Below are 20098 nucleotides of genomic sequence, written 5' to 3'. Positions count from 1 at the left end.
AGGCCGCAGCTGCAAGAAAGCTCCTGCCTTGCGGACCCAGCGCAGGGGGCGCGGGGATGCGAGCGCACCTGGCACCCAGCCAGCAGTGACCTCCGCTCAGCCTCCGCCCACCGGCCAGTCCCACAGTTACAGGCGACACACCCCACGCGAACACACTCCTCCATCACAACCACGCCCACAGCTGTGCTCACCTACACCCACAGCAGCTCACATGGGTACATGCACACGACACTCTTCCACAGACAAACACACATGGACATACAGCTAGAACAAACGCTGACACACCTTACACATAGCTGTCATGGGCACACGTTCTCACATTTGTCATACACTATCACTCACATCATACCACCAGGGACTCATGCACACCATTACACGTTAAAACACACAGGCACAGACATGTGGGCGCTTTTCCACACACACACACCAGCTCACTCCCCAAGCCTTGGTGTGTGCATTTTCCCTCCACTCCTAGCTCCATACTGAACTGCACATCAAATCAACTGACTCTTCCACTTCCTGACTGATCGAGATTGACTCTTGTAGCCACTGTGAGCATCAACTCGTAACTATTCATTATTTATGCTAATTCATGCCTTCGTGCCTCACTCCCGGAGTTATCCTTCATTACTCTTCTGGCCCACAGGGATGTTCGTACTGCTGACTGTCTGAGGAGGCCTGAGTGCCCAGCCAAGGCGTTCAGTGAACAGTGGTAAAAGATGCAGAGGCCGGTGGAGAGGTCCCAAGCCAGCAGCGCCCCGGGAGAACGTAGTTTGGAGCATGTGGCTAAGATGGTCTACACTCCCAGGTTCACAACCAGATCAGACACTGGGTTTTATGCACTTGTTACTGCCTTCCTGCTGTCCACTACGCCTGGCCACTGCCCCTCAGTGGAGAGCCACACCACTGGGCTGGGGTCAGGAGACTTTAGTCACAGAGCCTTCTCTAGATGACTTCCCTGTGGTACCAGCCCCCTCTCACCTGGCCAGGTCCAGCCTGCTCCCTGCGGGGCCACCCAGCTTTGCCTACTCTGTCTCCTTATCTTTTGAGGCTAACCCCTCCAGTCAGAGGTGATGCTGATCAACCTGCCAGGGAGTCTGGCCCCACCTACCTGTCCTTGGTGGTCATTCCAAGCCTCCCCATTGGCTTTCGGTCTAGTTCTAAACAGTTGGGGCAAGAACCCTACTTCCTAGGGCAACAGAATCCCGGTGCTCCACATTTCCCTCCACAGTTTGATGACTTCCTCTCTCGAAAATGGCCTTTCTGGACACATGAGGACCTTGCCTTTGGAGGTAATGAGCTCTCGGTGAATCTGCTGTGGCCCTAAATGCAGGCGGTTCGCAAGAGTTAAGTGAGCCTTGTGACTGCCTGTGGTGGCCACTGAACGTGCCTACACTGAACGTGTGACTGCTGGTGAGCGGGCCCACTCTATCCCAATCACCCAGCCTCTGGGTTCAACTGCCACCGCTCACCCTCACCCCAGGCTCCCATGTCATCTGTGGAGTGGGATGACAAGCTTTGGGGGTCATTGCCAAAGCTATGAAGAGAGTGTATGCGGAAGCCCTAGCTCATAGTCCGCTCTGTAGGGCGCCACTGTGCTGGGGCCATGTCATGGGTCTCTGGGGGCTTGTTCAAGGCTGCATGCTAATTTTGTCTCTAACTTGTATATCTTGGGGTTTTCATGATCTCCCTCGTCCAGTGTACCAGGGCTGTGCAATCCTGACCTGGGTGTGGTAAAGGGTAGGGGATGGGGACAGCGTGAGTCCATTGGTACAGAACACACTTTTACAGATGTCCCTTTTCTCTGCTCCACAGACATCAGCATCTTACACTCTCACGGTCACGTCCTGACCCTCCACACATGCTGAGGCTGATAGAGGTTTGTGTCCAACACTCACAAACCTCCCAAGAAAGCCATGCAAGTAGAAGGGCTGTGTGGGGAGGTGGAGGAGGCAGGGGGCCCAAGAGTGTACCAACAGGCAGAGCTGGGCCAGGGGACCCCTGTGGGGAGGTGGAGGAGGCAGGGGGCCCAAGAGTATGCAAGTAGGCAGATCAGGAACTGGGCCAGGGAATTTAAAAGTGAGCTAAGTCCATTCAGACCCCTGGCTACCCCTGCAGGAGCTACCCCTCAGCTGTGGCCTGGCAACTTCTAAGCCTGGGCCAACCCTCTGCAGGTTAAGGTGAAGTCCTTCACAGGGGACGATGTGGTAAGGGAGCTGGTGAAGGGAGGTTGCATTCTGCCACACAAATCCTTACCTGTGACACCCAAGCACCTGTGGCTTGCTCTCGTGGCCAGTCCATCTTAGTTCAGAGGAAGCAGTCTTAGTAGGCAAGTGTGTGGGCCTTGAGTGGGGTGAGACTGGGGCCAGAACCTAGATTTCACTGTCTCTTGGTTTCTTGTTTTCACGCTCCAGGGTCAAGGTGAACCATAACGATGATGCTGGTGTGACACACAGTGGGTTCTATAGTGTCCTTTCACCAGCACAAGGTCAGGCTGTGGTACCTGAACTTGTGGAGTACTTGTAGTACTGTAGAGCTCAAAAGTACTACCATTTCCAGTGGGTTTCAGGGGAACCCCTCCCCCAAGAAACCACCTCCAGTGGTTTCCCTGTGCAGCCGGGCAGTGTAGCCTGTGACATCTTTTCCTAAGAAATATAGACTACACACACGCTCCAGGAGCAGCCTGGAACATGGTGGCTTGTTTTTGAGAGAGCATCTTACGCTTTCATGGAAGCACCTTGGTAACTGGGATTCCAGGCATTTGGAGTGATGGAAAGTGAGTTGGCATCCCAAAATTTAATGGCATCCTTCTGTATAAACGGGGTAGCATAGTAATTATCTAATGGCATGAGGTGTTGCAGGCTGTAGGGGTTCCCAGAAGAACAGAATGTAGTGTGGACTCTGGGGAGGTCACTGTGATTTCCTATGCCAGGAAAGACTGCAAACTTTACATGAGGCCCATAGGGGCCCATGTGCTGTTGTGGTTTTACATCAGTCAGAACTGGGTATACCAGTTGCCTGGAAGTTGGATTGGGAAAAGGACCTTGCTCCACTAGCTGGGACCTGGGTCAGGCTGAGAGTGTGGCTGGGGAAAGGCAGCAGCCACCTCAACTGACCATTTCCTGCTGTGGCTGAGCAGGTGTGAGATGGATCCCTCACTGAGACCTTCCCAACGTTTCAGAAATGCCCCTCCCATATACTCAGCAGACTCTAGCCTTGGGATTGACTACAAGCACCCACCCTGTGTCTACTCTGGACAGCCTTGAAAGTCAGAGTTAAGGGGCTGTGGCGGTGGTGGGCGTGGCTTTAGTGTGGCTGCCAGGTTTTCTGATGTCACAAACTGTCCTTTATCTAGAAGGTAATTGCAGGATAAGGCATGCGCTAAGGCCTGAGGCTGCTTAGGTTCTTGCTCTCCCAATGTAGTCTGGGCATAAACTCCTTTTGAACCTTAGCTCTGAGATGGCCTCAGTAGGGAAATCTGCCAGGTTGGGCTGTAGGCCCATCTTCTCAGTCTTCCCATTCTGGATAATTTTTTTTTCCCCCTCTGGGAGATGTGAGATACTTCCCGTTCAGAGTAGCTGATGAATGTAAACTTGTCACACACTTGGGGCCAGGGACTGATTACTGTCTGACCATCCCACAGAGGCAAAGGACCAACACTGGGGGACTAACTTCTCCCATCCACCAAACCTTCCCAGCCTTGGAGCCCCCCAAAGCCTCCACAGTCTCCACCGAACCACCAACACCGGCAGACAGGATTCCCAGGGCAGTGGCCCAGGTCTCCTGAACAGGAAACCCACTGGCATCAGAAGTCAAAGGGCCATAGGTGCACCCCTAACCCCAGGACTAGAGATGCAAAACTACACTACCCAGAATTCCTAGGGTTAGCAAAAAAGGAAATGTCGTTTATGCAAGAAGAGGCTCAACTCCCCCAGCAGCTGCAGAGAGGGGGGAAAGAGGGATAGAGGAATAACCAGGGGGGAGGGCGCGCTGAGTGCGGGAGCGAGGGTGGAGAGCCGGACAGGCAGGAGGAGGAGGCGGCGCCCGCCCGCCGGCCGCTGCCTGCGGACCTGCATCCCGCGGGGCGCACGAGCGAGCGGCGGTCCTGCGTGCGCCGGTGCGCGCTGCCGCTCGGCTGCGGGCGAACGCGGGGGCCAGGCCGGCGCAGGGGCCGAGTTTCTGCAAAGTTTGACCTGGTTGCCTTTCCGATGCTGCAGCATAGCGAGGCGGCGCTGGGCGCGCCAGGCGGCTGCGGCGCGGCGGCGGGGACAGCACGCTCACAATGATCATAAAATAAGGAGGCGCTCGGGGTGGGGGCGAGAGAGCCCCGAGCCTCAGCCCTCCGCCCCCGGTCATCCCCACAGCAGCCCGGAGCCAGGAGGGGCTTGGGGACCCGGGGCGCCCACGCCATCCCCAGACCCTAATAGAGCCACGGGACATTACCCAGGGGAAGGGGGCGCCCCGAGAACGTGTGGGCGGAGGGGCCAGGGGCGTCCGGAGGGCAGTGACCCAGGCACCCGGAGCGGCCCTAGGGCCAGGTGAGTTCGCGACTCCCCCTGGGTGGGAAGGAGAGTGCCAAAGTTCCCCGGCAGAGGCGCGCTCCCCCGACGCGCTGTGCTCCGCTGCGGCTAGCGGCTGGCGAGAGGAAACCGAGGCACGGGGTGCGCGGGGGAGGGGGACGGTGAGGGGACAGGCGCCCTCTTGGGGTCGAGCCACCTCAGCCCGCTAAGGGCCTCACGCCAGAAAGGACCAGCCTGGGGATGTCACTGCGTCCCCGGGGGACCGAGAGACGCAAGAGAGAAGGGGCGTTCCACGCTGGTGGCTTGGTGATGAAGCGCAGCACCAGGGCAGGGAGGTCCTAGTGACCCTTTGCGGTGTCAGTCTGGCCGACCCCCCGCCCCGCCCCCGGGCTGGAGGGGTGTCAGCGGAGATGTCACGGGAGGCGATTATTCGCTGGTGCGCGCAGTCGTGCGGCCGCCACTGACGGGGCGGGCGGAGGGGGGGCGCCACCTCCGGGGAGACCGCCCAGAGCTGCGCCGTCAGCTCCGCAGCCCGCGCCCGGCGCACACGCATCGCCGCGCCCTCGCGTCCCCCGCAGTAAAGTTCGGCTCAACTTTGACGCCCTGTCCCTTCCATCTCTCTGCAGGTCCTCGGCGGCCGCGGCGAAGCAGGCGGTGGCGGACACATAAGCGCAGCTCCGGGGCCCCACGCGGCAGTCGGCGGCGACAGCGACAGTGGCAAAGGAGCGCGCGAGTGGGCGCCGGAGGGGACCTGGAGAGCGCCTAGCCCGAAGCGCGCCTCTTGGAACCGCGCGTGGGTGCCGGCCACGCAGGGCGCCAGACCTCTGCCGTTTGAACGAGAGCTCACGCTTGCAATTGATTGGGCCCCGCCAGGAGGGCGCGTGTGTCCCGGGGAGCGGGTGCGGAAGGCAGAGGGCAGGAAGTCGGCGTTGTACAGCAAGGGTGGCGCGACCGCGCAGGGACCGAGCCTTCCTTATTTATGTGCCTGCCAGCGCTCATCTGCTTCCTCCGAAGACTTCAGGGAGAGTGTCTGAGCTACCATCCCCAAGTGTGAGGACGCAGGGCTGGATGTCAGAACAACATGCTTATCCATTAAACTGCAAACTTTTCTTTTTTTAAACCCAAAGAATATCGGTGGCTTTTGCCCACTGCTAGAAAAGGGAGCCTAGGGCTCTTGAGATGCAGCAGAATCCGTATTTATAACCAGGCCCGGTAGTGCTATGCAAGCCCCCTCCACTCAGTAAGTTCTCTATCCTATGGATCTTGCTTTTGAGCTTTGAGATTAGATTGCGCACTCTACACTGGGTTCTGCAACCTCCATCCTTTCAATGCCCTGTTATTTTTGGGACTGCTGGCCTTCCCTGGAGATTAGAGCGGTCCTGTGTGCCATGGGCTGTATTCAGAGCATCGGAGGCAAAGCCAGAGTCTTCCGGGAAGGGATTACGGTGATTGATGTGAAAGCCTCCATCGACCCCATCCCCACCAGCATCGACGAGTCCTCCAGCGTGGTACTGCGCTACCGGACACCCCATTTCCGGGCCTCAGCCCAAGTGGTCATGCCGCCCATCCCCAAGAAGGAGACCTGGATCGTTGGCTGGATTCAGGCATGCAGCCACATGGAGTTTTACAACCAGTACGGGGAGCAGGGCATGTGAGTACTGCTGGGGACAGCCTGGGGGTGGGGGTAAGTTGGGTGGGGTCTGGAGCAGGGCTCCTGGAACACAGGGGTCTTTAAGCAGAGGTCGAACTGTCTCCAAGCTTTCTCCAGCTCTCTAGAGCCTCTACTTGTTGATCAGGGTCCTATCTCAGTTCGATCTGCCCAGAGTTCTCCTGTCCTTCCTGGCACGATGCTGAGAAAACTGAGAAAACCTCTTTGGTAAAGGACCATCAGGGGTCACGGAGAAGGCACCACTCCAGCCCCAGGCTCAGGCCTCCATGAATCTGTGAGGCAGACATGAGTGGTGGGTGCCTCTGAAGCCTCCACACTTGTTTGTACAGGACTTGTGTCTGGGGCCTGGGGTGGGGATGGGGGTGTTCGGATAGATGCACACAAAGTTTCAGGGACAGCTTTGCCATTGCCAGTGGTGGTGACTGGTGGCAGCATGTGTGTGAGAGGGACTTGAGAAGCTACTTTGCAGTGTGCAGCTTTGTCTCCCAATAGAGGTCAAGGGTCAGCATCTGGTGTCCCTCCAGTGGGGCCCTAGGAGCAGCTAGAGGAACATACTGGCTTTGTCTCTGTGGTCTGGTCTCCCGGGATGACACAGAGCTCCACAGGGACCCTGAGGCCCCTGGGTCATATCCTGCATGTTCTCTGGCCCCAAAGAAGGCCATCCCCATGTAGAAATCGTGCGCTCAGGAATGGTGAAAGCAGCTGCTGAGACCAGTGGTTCCCCGGGAGACAGTCCCTGACTTGACTCCCGTGATGGCTCATGGACGCTGTCTCATAGTCTTTGGCGTCCAGTCTATGTGGCCTCACTTCTCAGCTTCGCAAGTGAGGAAGAGAGGGTTCTCCCGGAGAGCTGGAGCTTATGTTTGACCAATGATAACCTGGTTCACCAGGCCTAAGGGTGGCGGACACAGATCAACAAATGTGCCTTCTCCATTGATCGACTCCTAAGCTCTCAAGGAGACAGGAAGAGGAGATAAGACTGGGTTGTCAGCCTGATGGCCTGAGGCAGTTGGGGCACTACCACAGCTACTACCACAGCTACTACCACAGCTACTCCAGGAGGGGTGGTGAGACCCTCAGGGATTCAGGGGGGCCCTTCCCAAGCAGCCTTCAGCCAGCCCCACACCTCTTCCTGGCTTTGCAAGGCATCCTGACTGTTGAGAAACAGGTTTTCCCTCAGGGTGAACCTAGGGCTTCTCAGCCGCCCCCCGGGGGTCAAGAGCCTTGGGCGACTTAGCTTCACTGTTGCCCGGCCTGGGTTCCTAGTTAGATGAACCTTGTGCACCTTAGACTCTGTGGTCGGTTCCCGGGGTGTGACTCTAGGCAAGCGCTGTAGCTACTCCGAGACTCAGTTGACTCATCTGCAAACTGGGGGTAATCATAGTTCCTTCTACACGATTTATTGAGAGAATTACTCAGACAACCTTTGTCCCCACAGCCAGCACTAGGCCAAGTTCATGTGAATCGTGCAGGCAGGTGGCTGTCAGCGCCGATGTGATTTCAGTTTCAAGTCTACCAGATGGAAATAAGTGATGGTATTTCTGAAGGCAATGCTATTGGCCGAAGCCACTGAATTAGAAAAGATGCCAGCTACTCCTTGTAATGAGTTTTTGCCCCAGCCTGGGCCCTCCACTCTTAACTTTTAAAACTGTAAAAATAGCATCTGTTGGGGAAAGGGGTCAAGGGCATTTTCTTTGTTCTTTGTTAGTGCCTGCCTCTGCTCATTCTCCCAGGGCACCCTGGCTCTTAAGTCCAGGTGGGGCAGGGCCAGCTGCAGTGCAGGGACAGGTGACCATCCTTTGGAGAAAATACAGTGGAAGGAGCCACTTGGCTATTCACCTCTGGTCAGCAAAACAGTGTGAAGCTTGGACCTACTGTGTGGTGCTGTGCCCATCCTGTCCCGTGGATCCACAGGAGGCCTGGACTCCACCTTCCATAGCAAACGCAGACATTTAGATGGGGTTATTATTTTTTTTTTCCGGTTTTTCGAGACAGGGTTTCTCTGTGTAGCTTTGCGCCTTTCCTGGAACTCACTTGGTAGCCCAGGCTGGCCTCGAACTCACAGAGATCCGCCTGGCTCTGCCTCCCGAGTGCTGGGATTAAAGGCGTGCGCCACCACCGCCCGGCTAGATGGGGTTATTAAAAGAACCTTCCAGGCTGGACATGATGGCACATCCCTTTAATTCCAGTACTCTGGAGGCAGAGGCAGGCAGATCTCTCTGACTTGGAGGCCAGCCTGATCTATACTGTTAGTTCCAGGACAGTCAGGGCTGCATCATGAGACCTTGTCTCCAAAACCAAAACAAAACAGCAGCTTTCTGTATTAACTGCTGTCCTGGAGCCCTTAAGCCCCAAGAGAGTGGGTGAATGTCCCTTCCCCTGCCTGTGCCCTGTTCAGATACCTCTTGTTGGCAGTGTGGGGGCTGGGCAGGGTGGGGAGACTTACAGAGGATGCGTGGCTCCACCTCTTTGAGTATGCTACTCACCCCCAACTTGTAACAACCACAAATGTCCCCAAACAGGATCCCATGTCCCCTGGGAGGGGTGTGGAATTACCGTTAGCCTCAGCCCAGACTATTTGGGTCTCTAAAGTGAACCCTAGGCTCCAGGCCCCTGGAGAAGGGACAGCCAGGTGGCCCGGGCTGGATTAGGACGTGTGTTCTTTACAAATGGGCTTGTATTAAAAATATTAATTCTAACTACTTATCTGAAATCCATAATATCCCCCAGCATTATCCCTGCTTGAAATGAATCTCTAAGCGAGGATGACTTGTTGGGTGGCGTTCTGGACTTGAAATGATTTGAGATGGAACACTGAAATTCTGAGAGCCACCACCTCAGCCACAGCCCAGTTGTGCAGGGGAGTGAATGCTGGAAGATGACGGCTCTGTACCCACTAGAATGCTTTGCATGGCATTGGGTCCAACCCCCTCCAAACTGTTAGAGACACCTGCCTCCTCAGCTGTCCCCCGCAATTCCTCAACTGCCACCTGTCAGCTGGTGTAGAGCCTTCTAAGTGACGAGTCACAGTTTCTTGCCTGTGTGGGAGACACTGCGTGTTGTCCCTGCTTTGCCCTTCTTAGGCATTCTCTGGGAGCCTGACCCATGGCCAGGGCCGGGAGTGGTGTAGCTCAGGATGAGCCAATGGGCTGATGGGGGGTGGAGGGGCAGCTCGGACCTCGCTGCTCCCACCTTTGAAATGGGGATGCTAGTGCCTCCCTGCTTACTTGGCTCAGTAGGATGAGCGAGGTAGTGTGCTTGGCACAGAACCAGCACCCTGGAACCCTCCCTGCTTCTTCTCCCTAGATACCAGGATTACAAATCCCGAGTGTTAGTATTAGATTATTGTTCAATACTGGGTGGCCAAGAGCTAAACCAAGACCCATGTGCGGCGCTGTTATCCCTCAGCTTCTCTGGGTCCCTTTCCATAGCAGGACATCCGTGGCCCCAGAGGCCTTGCGAGTTTCCTGACCCACACGTGTGCTGCCATGATGTGCGTGGCACATAACAGATGTGCTGTTACAGGCCTTGGACAGACTCATGGGGTAACACTGGGACATGGGCTTTCTTCTACCCTGCTATCTCTGGGGAGCACCCCAGGACCTCAGAGGCCCTAGTTTGAGGATGAGAACTCAGACTATAAACCCCAAAGGCACTTGTCCAAGGGTGTTTGCTCAGCACCTGATATCTGGGGGATGGCCCCAGGAGGAATGTCCTGGCTGGCCACGTGGCCTCTTCCCGGAGCCAGAGCCTGAGTGCCTCACAGAACAATTGAAGACTAAGCTTCCTGTCTTGGGGCGGAAGGCGGTTTCCCCCATCTGCTGGGCAATGGCGGAGGCCAGGGCGGGGTGAGCAGGAGAGGGAAGTCCTTGCTTCCGAGCTTCAGGATGGGAGGGAAGTGGTGGGGGTGGCCCAGCCTGGGAGAACTCCCCCTGGGCTAGCTGTGACCTAGTGATGGCTCCAGCCTGAATCTGCTTTCTGAGAGTGGGAAGCAAGTGGCCTGTTCTGGGGATGCACAGACAGACATCCAGCAGCCAGGGACATCAGGGAAATGCATAGGAAATGCTTAGGGGCCTCCAGTGTCGATGGGGCACCGTGTGAAGGAGAAAGCTTCAGGGCCTCGTGTGAAGGGAGCGGAGTCTAGGCAGCCGCTATCCAGTATCCGCTGAGCCTGGCCGTTGCGGGCTGTACCTTCGGACCAGGGCTCCTGCTTTTAGGAATACAGTACCCTAGTCTGGGTCTGGCTTATAGAGACACCACAGGTAACCTAGTGAGCAGGTAAAGTACATACATGTGAAGAAAGGAGCCAGTGTGGGCATGCCGCTATGTGAAGAGCTTGCCCTGGGTCTGTGGCAGCAGAGAGTTGTAGATACCCAGGTGTCTTGCAGTTGGGAGAGAGAATTGAGACCTGTCCACTGTACAGAGTACTGCTGTTACCAACGACCAGGTCTCCATGGAAACACTAGTGTCTCGTTAAAATAATGCTGGAAGACGAGCCTAGGGTCCTGTCAGTGGCAAGATTGGCCTTGCATGTGAGAGGCCTTGGCTTCCATCCCCAGCACCACAAACCCAACAAAACATGTAAGAGTCTGACAGAGATGTTCGCTGTGAGGAAAATGCTAAACACGAGGGACACATCCTGTGTGTACATGCAGACGTCTAGAAGGATGTTTACTGAAGTGTAACACAGTGAGTAACCTCCAGGAGGAGGGCCAGAGGAGAGATGGCTTTAGTTTTTACTTTATTTCTTAATGGCTTGTTTTGTTTTGTTTTGTGTTTTTGTTTTTTTCCGAGACAGAGTTTCTCTGTGTAGCTTTGGTGCCTGTCCTGGATCTCACTCTGTAGACCAGGCTGGCCTCGAACTCACAGAGATCCGCCTGTCTCTGCCTCCTGTGTGCCACCACCACCTGGCATGGCTTGCTTTTTTAAAGGACATATTTTATTACTAGGAAATAATAAAAAATTTTAAAGGAAGTATAGTTTATTGAATACCCTGAAAAAGGCCAGTGCTGGGCAGTTCTGACTATAGTATTTGGCCTTGAAGCTAAAATTAAGCAGACACTGTGGGTCCTTCCTCCTCAGGTTAGGCCAGGGCTGGGGCCTAAGTCGGGAGGGATGACTGGACAGGAGAGGACAGACTCCCAAAGTGTGCCTATGGGAAGAGGCCGCATACATTCCCCGACTGAGATGTGGGCAGGTGCTGGGTGCTGTGAAGGCAGGACCTGGTGATGGGCCATGGAGGGCCCAATCCAGGAGCATCTTAGCCGTGGTAGAAGGGAGTGTGTCCCAGGCCTCACTTTCTGTAACATACAACTTTCCCCAAGTGCTTGCTGTTTGAGGATTTTACCAAATTTCGAATCTGTTCAGTTGTCCTCCAGGAAACCCCTGGAGCTAACCCCTGACTATCCCAGGGCTGGACAGGGCAGCCGTAAGTGCTGGGCAGATCCAGCCCAGAGCCTGTCTCTTCCTCGGAGGTGTCCTTAAGGTGTCATGTATCATGAGAGAGGTGGTAAGGGGTGTGGGTGACATCATTTAGGCTCAAAGCTAAATTTCATTTTAAATTAACTAAAAAATAAACCTATTATTATTATTGTGTGTGTGTGTGTATGCATGGCATATGTGTGTAGGTGTGCATGCTGTCACACATGTATAGAGGTCAGGTACAACTTTAGGGAGTGTGTTTGCGCCTTCCATCTTTCGGTGGGTTCCAGGGATTGAACTCAGGTCGCCAGGCTTGAATGAGCAGTGCCTTTACCCACTGAGCCATCTTGCCAGGCCCCAAATTTCATATTAAAGCAAGATATGTACTGTATATGAAAAAAAGCATATCTAGATCTAGCTACGTGTCTCTGTGTGTCCAGTCTGCCCTCACTGAACTGTTTCGTGGAAATGACTGATGCATTTGCTTTACAAAAAAATTATTTACTTTTTAAGACAGTGTCTTCCTATGTAGCTCTGGCTGGCCTGGAACTTGCTCTGTAGACCAGGCTGGCCTCTGCCTCCTGAGTGCGGAGTTTAGGAGTGTGAGCTACGATGTCTGGCCCCAGTTCCATTTTAAAAAGTGAATAAATTAAGTGAATAGAAATGAAGGGGACATTCAGGAGCAAAGTCATGAAACATAGGCTGCTGGGGGACCTGGCCCTGTGACAGGGTCGACTTGTGTCTACTGGGTCCACTGAGGATTTGTGGTCAGTGAGCCCAGGACCCTGAGAATGGACGGGAGAGAGATGGGGGCCTGTGGGCTGTATGCGCTGCCTGTGCTGAGGATAAAGCCAGGCCCCACAGACTGTCTCCTATCTGCTAATCCGCATATGTGAGAAAAGTCTAGAACCCTTGTTAGGGCAACTTTTTTCTGGGGAATTAGGGAAGGCTTCTAGCTCAGAGCCATGAAGGCGGCAGATTGTACGTGGCCCAAGGCCTTGGAGGGGTCTGTACTAGACTGGGTTTTGGCCACTGGCGTGTCTGAAGTCCTTGAATTGGGATGACCCTCTTCTGCACCATGGTAGCCTCCTTGGCCAGTAGATGACCCACCTTCACTCCAGCTGAAAGCCTTTCTCTACCCCATCTACTTTTTTTTTTTTTTTTTTGAGACAGGGTTTCTCTGTGTAGCCCTGGCTGTCCTGGAACTTGCTCTGTAGACCAGGTTGGCCTTGAACTCACAGAGATCCGCCTGCCTCTGCCTCCCGAGTGCTGGGATTAAAGGCATGCGCCACCACCGCCCGGCACCGCATTCACTTTTATACATGCTGCTCAAAGCCTCTCTGTGTGTGCACATGTGGTTTTTTTGTAAGCACTCGCGTGCATGTATGTGTATATATGCTTGTGTGCACGTGTATGCATTTGTGCATGTATTATGTGTTTAAATGTGTCTCTATGCATATAGGTGTGCAATGTGTAAACAAGTGTGAATTTGCATGTCTGTGTGTACATGTATGTGTGAGGGGTAGTGTTAGCCCCACGTAGATGATGCTGACCGCCACGCTCATGGCTTCGGTGACAATGGGTCCTAATAGTGCCAGTTCCACCTATAGCTTGGCAGGGTGACCAGAGACCCCGGCAACTCTGGGTCCTCAGTGCTTCCTATGTGACCCAGCATGCTGCTGAGCGTCAGGAAGCCAGGCTACAGGCTTTCTGGGGCCGACATCTAGGCCAGGCACTCTGATGAGTTCTGGATATGTGGTAAGGTTCAAGGCAGGTGTGGCTCTGTTCTCTTGGCCTTTGTGGTTCATCTGGGCAAAAGACTGCCCACAAATGGTCACATTGTTGTTTGATTGCCCTGGGGCATGTGCCAGGAGACAGTTACCACGTCCTAATGGCACTGAACACCGGCCAGGGGCACCTGGCTTGTGAAAAGGGTCAGAGTGCTTTGCCTGGGGTGGTGGCCAGAGCTTAGCAGCTGGTCCCCCCTCACCAAGACAGGAGCAGGAGGACACAGAGCGGGTCCCAGCCCCAAGCCTGGGATGGGAGTGGGAGGGCCTGGGGGAGGAACTGAGAATTAGGTGGGCAGACTTATGCGGATGTGACTGCGTGGGACTTCTGGCCTTCCCCCTTCTAGGCTGTGTCTGTGGGGAGCTGGACAGGCTTATCAGGGTCAGAGCAATGTGACCAGATTGTGTTTTAAAGACTCAGAGGGACGTCGAGAGAACAGGTTAGAATCTGGGAGACGGGCTAGGAAGCGGGGTCTCCGCCAGGGAGCTGGAGTCAGGATGGTGCTGAGTGTCCAGGGCACGTCCTGTCTCTCCTTTGCTGATCCTAAGGCAGATCCTCTGCGGACACTGGTTGAGTTGGTGACCACACGGTTCTCAGCAGGATTAGGGATGTTGAGAGGATCTGGGGACACGATCTCAGACATGCCAGGGGCATGAAAGCGTGCTGAGGTCCAGGTTCAAGTCTGGACTTGCCTGCTACTCTTTGGCTTCCCACACCCCTGAGGACAAGGACAGAAGCGTGGCAGGTGGCCTGGGAAGCAGGTGACTTCTATGCATCTGCTCCAGCCCTGGCTGAGAAGGCCTCAAGCATGTCTCACTGATTCTGTCACTGTGTCAAAGTTCTGGATTTTGGAACAGCTCTTGTCTTCTCAGTTTGCACAAGGTGTCAAGTTCTGGGTGGGTTTTGTTTTGTTTAGTTTGTGAGAGGGTCTCGTTAGTTCAAGCTAGCCTCACGCTTTCTGACCTTGAACTCCTGGTCCCCTTGGCCTCCCCCTCCCTGAGTACTGGGACAAGCCAAGAAGGCTGAGTGTGCAAGGCTGAGGTCTGAGAACAGAGAAATGAAGGTAGCCTAGCCAGAGCCAAGCACAACCACAGAGGCAGCCTAACAGTGGCCATCTTGTCACCTACATGAGTGTGTATAGTATGAAAGGCTGGGTGGCGGTGGTGGCGCATGCCTTTAATCCCAGCACTCAGGAGGCAGAGGCAGGCGGGGCTCTGAGTTTGAGGCCAGCCTGGTTTACAGAGCAAGTTCCAGGACAGCCAGGGCTACCCAGAGAAACCCTGTCTCGAAAACAACAACAAAGTGTGTATAATACGAAAATATAAGTGAGGTCTAGGAAGGCTTCAGGTCAGATGAGGGAGGGAGGTCTGAGCTAAGAACCACACTTACAGCTGCTGAGGCCTCTTTTTAAGGGTCGCCCCAAGTTTCTGACCACAGCTGTGGCAGGTGGCAAGTATTAGTGCATTGTCTCATGAAGAAAGCCTAGGGTGGGCATCCGTACAATTAGCCATGGGCTGTTGGTGAGACAGGTGCGGAGCCCTTGTGACTGTCAGGGAGCGACTGTCTGGGCCTCAGTTTCCATCCCAGGTTCCTGTGAGTTCCTCACACTCTGTCCCTGGCTCCTCCCATCTCCCCCAGCGAGGAACCTGCAGGCTCCCTTGATGGTCCACAGTGAAACAATGCAGTTGGCTCTGCCTCGCGTCTGAGTAATGTCTCCCGTGAGACTCTGCTGGCTGCCAGCTCATGAAGACTGTCACCTGTCTGTGACTGGGCCTTAGACTTTCAGGGGTGGGGTGACAGAGCAAGGCCACACGAGGGTGAAGCGCACCCCTCCCCCGCCAGGCCAGTTGTAGTTTGGAAGTGCAAAGGGGCAGTAACTTTTTCAAGTTTGTTCTCTGCCTTTATACACACACACACACACACACACACACACACACACACACACACACATACATATATACACACATATATATATATGTATATATATCTTTACATTTATATATTTTCCAGAGCGATGGGGCACAGGCACCACTGCAAAGCTTGTAGCCGTCAGAGGGCAACTTAGAGAAATGGCTTCTCCCCTTTTTCCATATGGGTCTCAGGGACGCAACTCAGCTTCAGGCTGGGTGGCAAGAGGCTTTCACCGATGAGCCACGTGGCTGGCCCTTGTTCTCCGAAAGCCTTTCCACTGGGCATGGTAGCTCATGATGGAGGTTGGGGCAGGATGATCTCCTTCAAGTTTAAGGCCATCCTGGAGAGACTGGGCTAGAATGAAATCTTCTAAACCCCCTCCCCACCAAAACCCACACACCAAAAGGCACAATAGCATTTTTCCAGGCTCAGAGTGAAGCTCAGTGGTTAGAGCGCTGTGTAGCTTTTCTGGGGCCCTGGTGGGTTCCCTTCCCAGTACAGCAAAGCAAACAGACAGGGCACTAAAATGACTTCCAGGGAGATGGAAAGCAGGGACTGGAACCCGGGAGCGTTAGACAGAAGCAGGCAGCTCTTGAGAGCTTCAGGGCAGGGCAGGGGGGCCTCTCTGGTCTGAATCCTGCTGGGGAACCCCATTCTGGAGAGCTGACCGGGTGCTGCAGACCTTTGCGGAGGGGTTGCTGGGGGCGGAGAGACAGGTTCATGTGTCTGGATGTGCTCAGCGTCTGGCCTGTCACACATGACTGAACTTAGCGATGAGAGGAACAGAAAATGTACCAGAGTCTGGGGCCGGGGAGGCTCAGCCTGTAACGTGCTTGCACGCAGGTGTGCGGACCAGAGTCGAGATCCCTGGAGTGCAGTAAAAGCTGGCTGGGTGTGGTGGCCTGCTTGTAATTCCAGCTTCAGGAAGATAGAGAGAGACAGGGGATTCCCGGACTAGCATGGAGAGACCGTCTCATTATATAAGGTCTAGGGAGAATGAAGAAGGTACCTACGCCAACCCTGGGTTCTCAGAGGCATGGGTGCACATGCATCTGCACACACGTGCTCCCACACACACAAACACACACCCACCACACAAACATGCACCTAAACAAACAAATAAATAAATAATTCTGTCCCTGCCATTCCTCCTGTAGCGGTCCCAGTTTTGGTGACATCCCAGCTGAGAGGCTGAGGTGGCATGATCGGGGTGCACACCAGTGGCACTAGGTACACTCACAAACATCACCCCAACCGCCTCTGGATCTCTTCCTTGTTGCTAACCGAAACTGCCCCATTAATCACCGTCCTCGTTTCCTGCCCTTGGCAGTCCCAGCTCCACATTCTGTCTCAGAACTCAGGTGCTGCTCCGGGCACCACATGTGAGTGCTGTCCTGAAGTAATTAGCTTTTCGTGGTGGCTTCTTTCGGTTGGCATAATGTCCCTGGGCTCCTCCATGCTGTAATGTGCGTCAGAATTTTCTCTCCTGTCAAGGCTATTCCATTGTGTGTAGGAATTGTGTTTTCTGTATCCATTCAGCCATGATGGACACTCGGCAGCTTTCTCCCTTCGGCTCTCATAAGTTACGCGTGCCGCAGACGGAAAAGCACTTTTGTTGTTATTTTTGAGAGAAGCCTCATGTGGCCCCAGCTAGCCTTGAACTTGCTATGTAGCTGAGGATGACTTTGAACTCTTTATCTTCCTGATTCCATCTCCCAAGGGCTGGGATCACAGGCAGGTGCCTGGCGAGGAATGCACTTTTAAAAGGAGTGGGCCCCTGACTGGTAGTGGGATACAGATGTGTGCAGGGAAGTGTTGGGACAGCGGATGAGAGCCTTAGTGCCGTGTCACCAGGAAATTCGGTGGGTCAGTTGGGCTCCTGGGCCGTAGACCCCACTCCTTGGCCACATGTGAGCAGCTGTTGCCTCGTTCCCTGTCCCCACCTGGGATTCTCCTAGGTGATGGTCCCTGGGTCTGAGGGACCCTGAAGCCTGAAGTGAGTTCTCCAAAAGCCACTGTGTCCATAGGAGCTTGGGAACTCTGGGCTGTCTCTCCGTCCCTGGAGTAACCCGGCTGGGCTGGCGGGTCCTTTCATGTCCTGGCACTCGGCTGCAGGCGTTTGCTGCACATGCCTGGGACATGCCACAGGCACAGGTATGAGAGGTCTGAGGTCCCAGGTTGGGGAGCACCTTACCTGGGTTCTCGTGCCATTGAGGGAGGCCATGTGTGGAGTTCCCATGTCCAAGCTAGACACCTACCATGGCCGCAGTAGATAAAGTGTCAGGCTGAGCACATGGTAGGAGGGACACACCGGTCCCCAGGGATACAGGGTCTCCAGGCCCGGTGGCGGCAGCAGGCTCTTTGGCTAGGTCTGGAGGCAAAGCCTCTGAGGCCAGGAAAGAGAGAGGCCTTTTAGAGGGGGTTTGGTCAGGTTTGCTTTGCTTCAGTTACAGCAAAACGTGCCCGGCCAGTGGCAGCCACATGGAAGCCAGTTTTCCAGGATGGCGCCGTGAAGAGTCTGGTAGCCAGAGAGGAGGGCCATTGCGGCCTCCTGTGCTGTTGATTGCTGCTGGCTGCGGCGGAGATGGCATGGGAGGAAGAGGGGTGTTGGCTGGGAGCGAGAGGACACCGAAGCCCAGAGGTGGCAGACATTTGCCTAAGGTCACACGCTAGCCAGGGGCCAAGAGTCACCCCTAGACCAGCTGACCCCATAGCCATGGACTCGGGCGTCTCCTATTGGTCTCCACAGTTGTGGAGGAACAAGTGTGGCAGGAGGGAGGTCTGCTGAGCCTCCTCGTCAGCCTGGCCTGTATTCAAGTAAGTGCTGTGTAGTTAAGGAGAGCCCCTAGGCTCCAAGAGGCCATAGTCGCCGCCCTGACCAAGATCAGGCTTCATGTGTTTGTCCCATTGGTGTCTGTGAAGACCCATCGTCGCCAGTGTTTGTCATTACTATAGACCCAAAATGACAAGTCCCTGTCAAGAGACAAATAGGGTTTTTCCAGACCCAGTTGGCATCCAGTACTAGTTTAAGAATCGTGGCTAGCTGGGCGGTGGTGAGCATGCCTTTAATCCCAGCACTCGGGAGGCAGAGGCAGGCGGATCTCTGTGAGTTTGAGGCCAGCCTGGGCTACAGAGTGAGTTCCAGGACAGGCACCAAAACTACACAGAGAAACCCTGTCTCGAAAAACCAAAAAAAAAAAAAAAAAAAAAAAAAAAAAGACTTTTGGCTCATGAAGCCTTGGGTGGCAGTCTGGCTTAGGATGGTACTGAACGGTATGTGTCTTTAAAAAATATCACATATACATATTTTAAAATTTTTATTTATGAATTTTATGTATATGGGTGTTTGGTCTGCATGTACATTGTATGCCAGAAGAGGGCATTGGATCTCATGGGACTATAGTTACAGATGGCTGTGAGCCATGGGTGCTGGGATTGAACCCAGGATTCTCTTAATCGATGAACCCTCCCTCCAGTTCCCCCAAAATATTGTATGTTTTTAATGTGTGTGTGTGTGTGTGTGTGTGTGTGTGTGTGTGTGTATACATGAGTGCAGGTACCCATATAGGCCAGAAGGGGGCACCAGATCTCCTGGAGTTGAAGTTACGGTGTTTGTGAGCTGCTGATGTGGCAGCTGAACTTGGGTCCTCTGTAAGAGCAGTAGGGTATTGAAGCAGGCTAGGACTGGACTCACATTACCCCATATTGGATGTCCTGTTTATTGTCTGCTCTGTCGCACATAAGCCCCATGAGCAAAGGGGTCTGCTGAGTACCTCCTGTCCTCAGGGTACAGGACAGTCACCCTCAGTGAGTACTAAGAAAGTAATCTGGCCTTCTTTGCCCCCCCCCCAGGTCTAGCTGGGAGCTCCCCGATCTTCAGGAGGGCAAAATTGAGGCCATCAGTGACTCGGATGGGGTGAACTACCCCTGGTATGGCAATACCACCGAGACCTGCACGATCGTGGGCCCCACCAAGAGAGACTCCAAGTTCGTCATCAGCATGAATGATAACTTTTACCCCAGCGTCACGTGGGCCGTGCCCGTCAGTGAGAGCAACGTGGCCAAACTGACCAACATCTACCGGGACCAGAGCTTCACCACGTGGCTGGTGGCCACCAACACCTCGACCAATGACATGATCATCCTGCAGACTCTGCACTGGCGCATGCAGCTCAGCATCGAGGTGAATCCCAACCGGCCCCTGGGCCAGCGTGCCAGGCTGCGGGAGCCCATTGCCCAGGACCAGCCTAAAATCCTGAGCAAGAATGAGCCCATCCCTCCCAGCGCCCTGGTCAAGCCCAATGCCAATGATGCTCAGGTCCTCATGTGGCGGCCCAAGTACGGGCAACCGCTGGTGGTGATCCCGCCCAAGCACCGGTAACAGCCAGGCCGCTGCGAGGTGAGACTCACGGAACAATATTACTGCTCAGAAGGAAACCCAGATGCCCTCTCCGGTCATTCAGAAAAATACAACCATTCTACCTTCTCCAGGGGCGGATCTCACTGTGCTAATACCCTGCTGGCCTCCTGGCTCCTCCATCTGCTTCCCCACAGGGAGGGGGGACCACTAGGACAAATAGTCGGCCCCTCCCCCAGGTCACCTCTGATCCCTTTTCCTCCCCTCACAATCAGTTGCTCACTGCAGCCGAATCTCTGAAACACGACCCCCCACCTTCTCTCTTTATGGGATTCAGGGGCAGGGGAGGAGGCTGACTGTGAGGGGACCCAGCCTGCCGCTCCCGCCTCCCCTCTGTCTGTCCTCTGCCATGCGGCCTTATGTAGACTTGCT

At 54.6% G+C, this 20098-nt stretch overlaps 1 protein-coding gene across 3 annotated transcripts; it reads left to right on the top strand.

The window, feature by feature from the left end:
* Positions 1 to 1270: 1270 nt before the first annotated feature.
* On the top strand, positions 1271 to 19795 carry Fam78a (family with sequence similarity 78 member A). 3 transcript variants are annotated; one of them, XM_059260043.1, is made up of 3 exons: positions 1271 to 1292; positions 5147 to 6171; positions 19162 to 19795. In XM_059260043.1, the coding sequence occupies exons 2-3, from the start codon at positions 5849 to 5851 to the stop codon at positions 19688 to 19690; spliced, it is 852 nt and encodes a 283-aa protein (XP_059116026.1). In that variant the 5' UTR covers positions 1271 to 1292; positions 5147 to 5848; the 3' UTR covers positions 19691 to 19795. The 3 variants fall into 3 exon arrangements, with proteins under 3 accessions (XP_059116026.1, XP_059116024.1, XP_059116023.1); XM_059260041.1 differs by lacking the exon at positions 1271 to 1292 and adding an exon at positions 1390 to 1413; XM_059260040.1 differs by lacking the exon at positions 1271 to 1292 and adding an exon at positions 4324 to 4538.
* Positions 19796 to 20098: the final 303 nt, after the last annotated feature.

This window comes from Peromyscus eremicus, chromosome 4 (assembly GCF_949786415.1).
Source record: "Peromyscus eremicus chromosome 4, PerEre_H2_v1, whole genome shotgun sequence".
Classification (NCBI taxonomy): domain Eukaryota; kingdom Metazoa; phylum Chordata; class Mammalia; order Rodentia; family Cricetidae; genus Peromyscus; species Peromyscus eremicus.
Note: the sequence above shows the minus strand (reverse complement) of the source record. Positions and strands in the feature narration are given on the sequence as shown.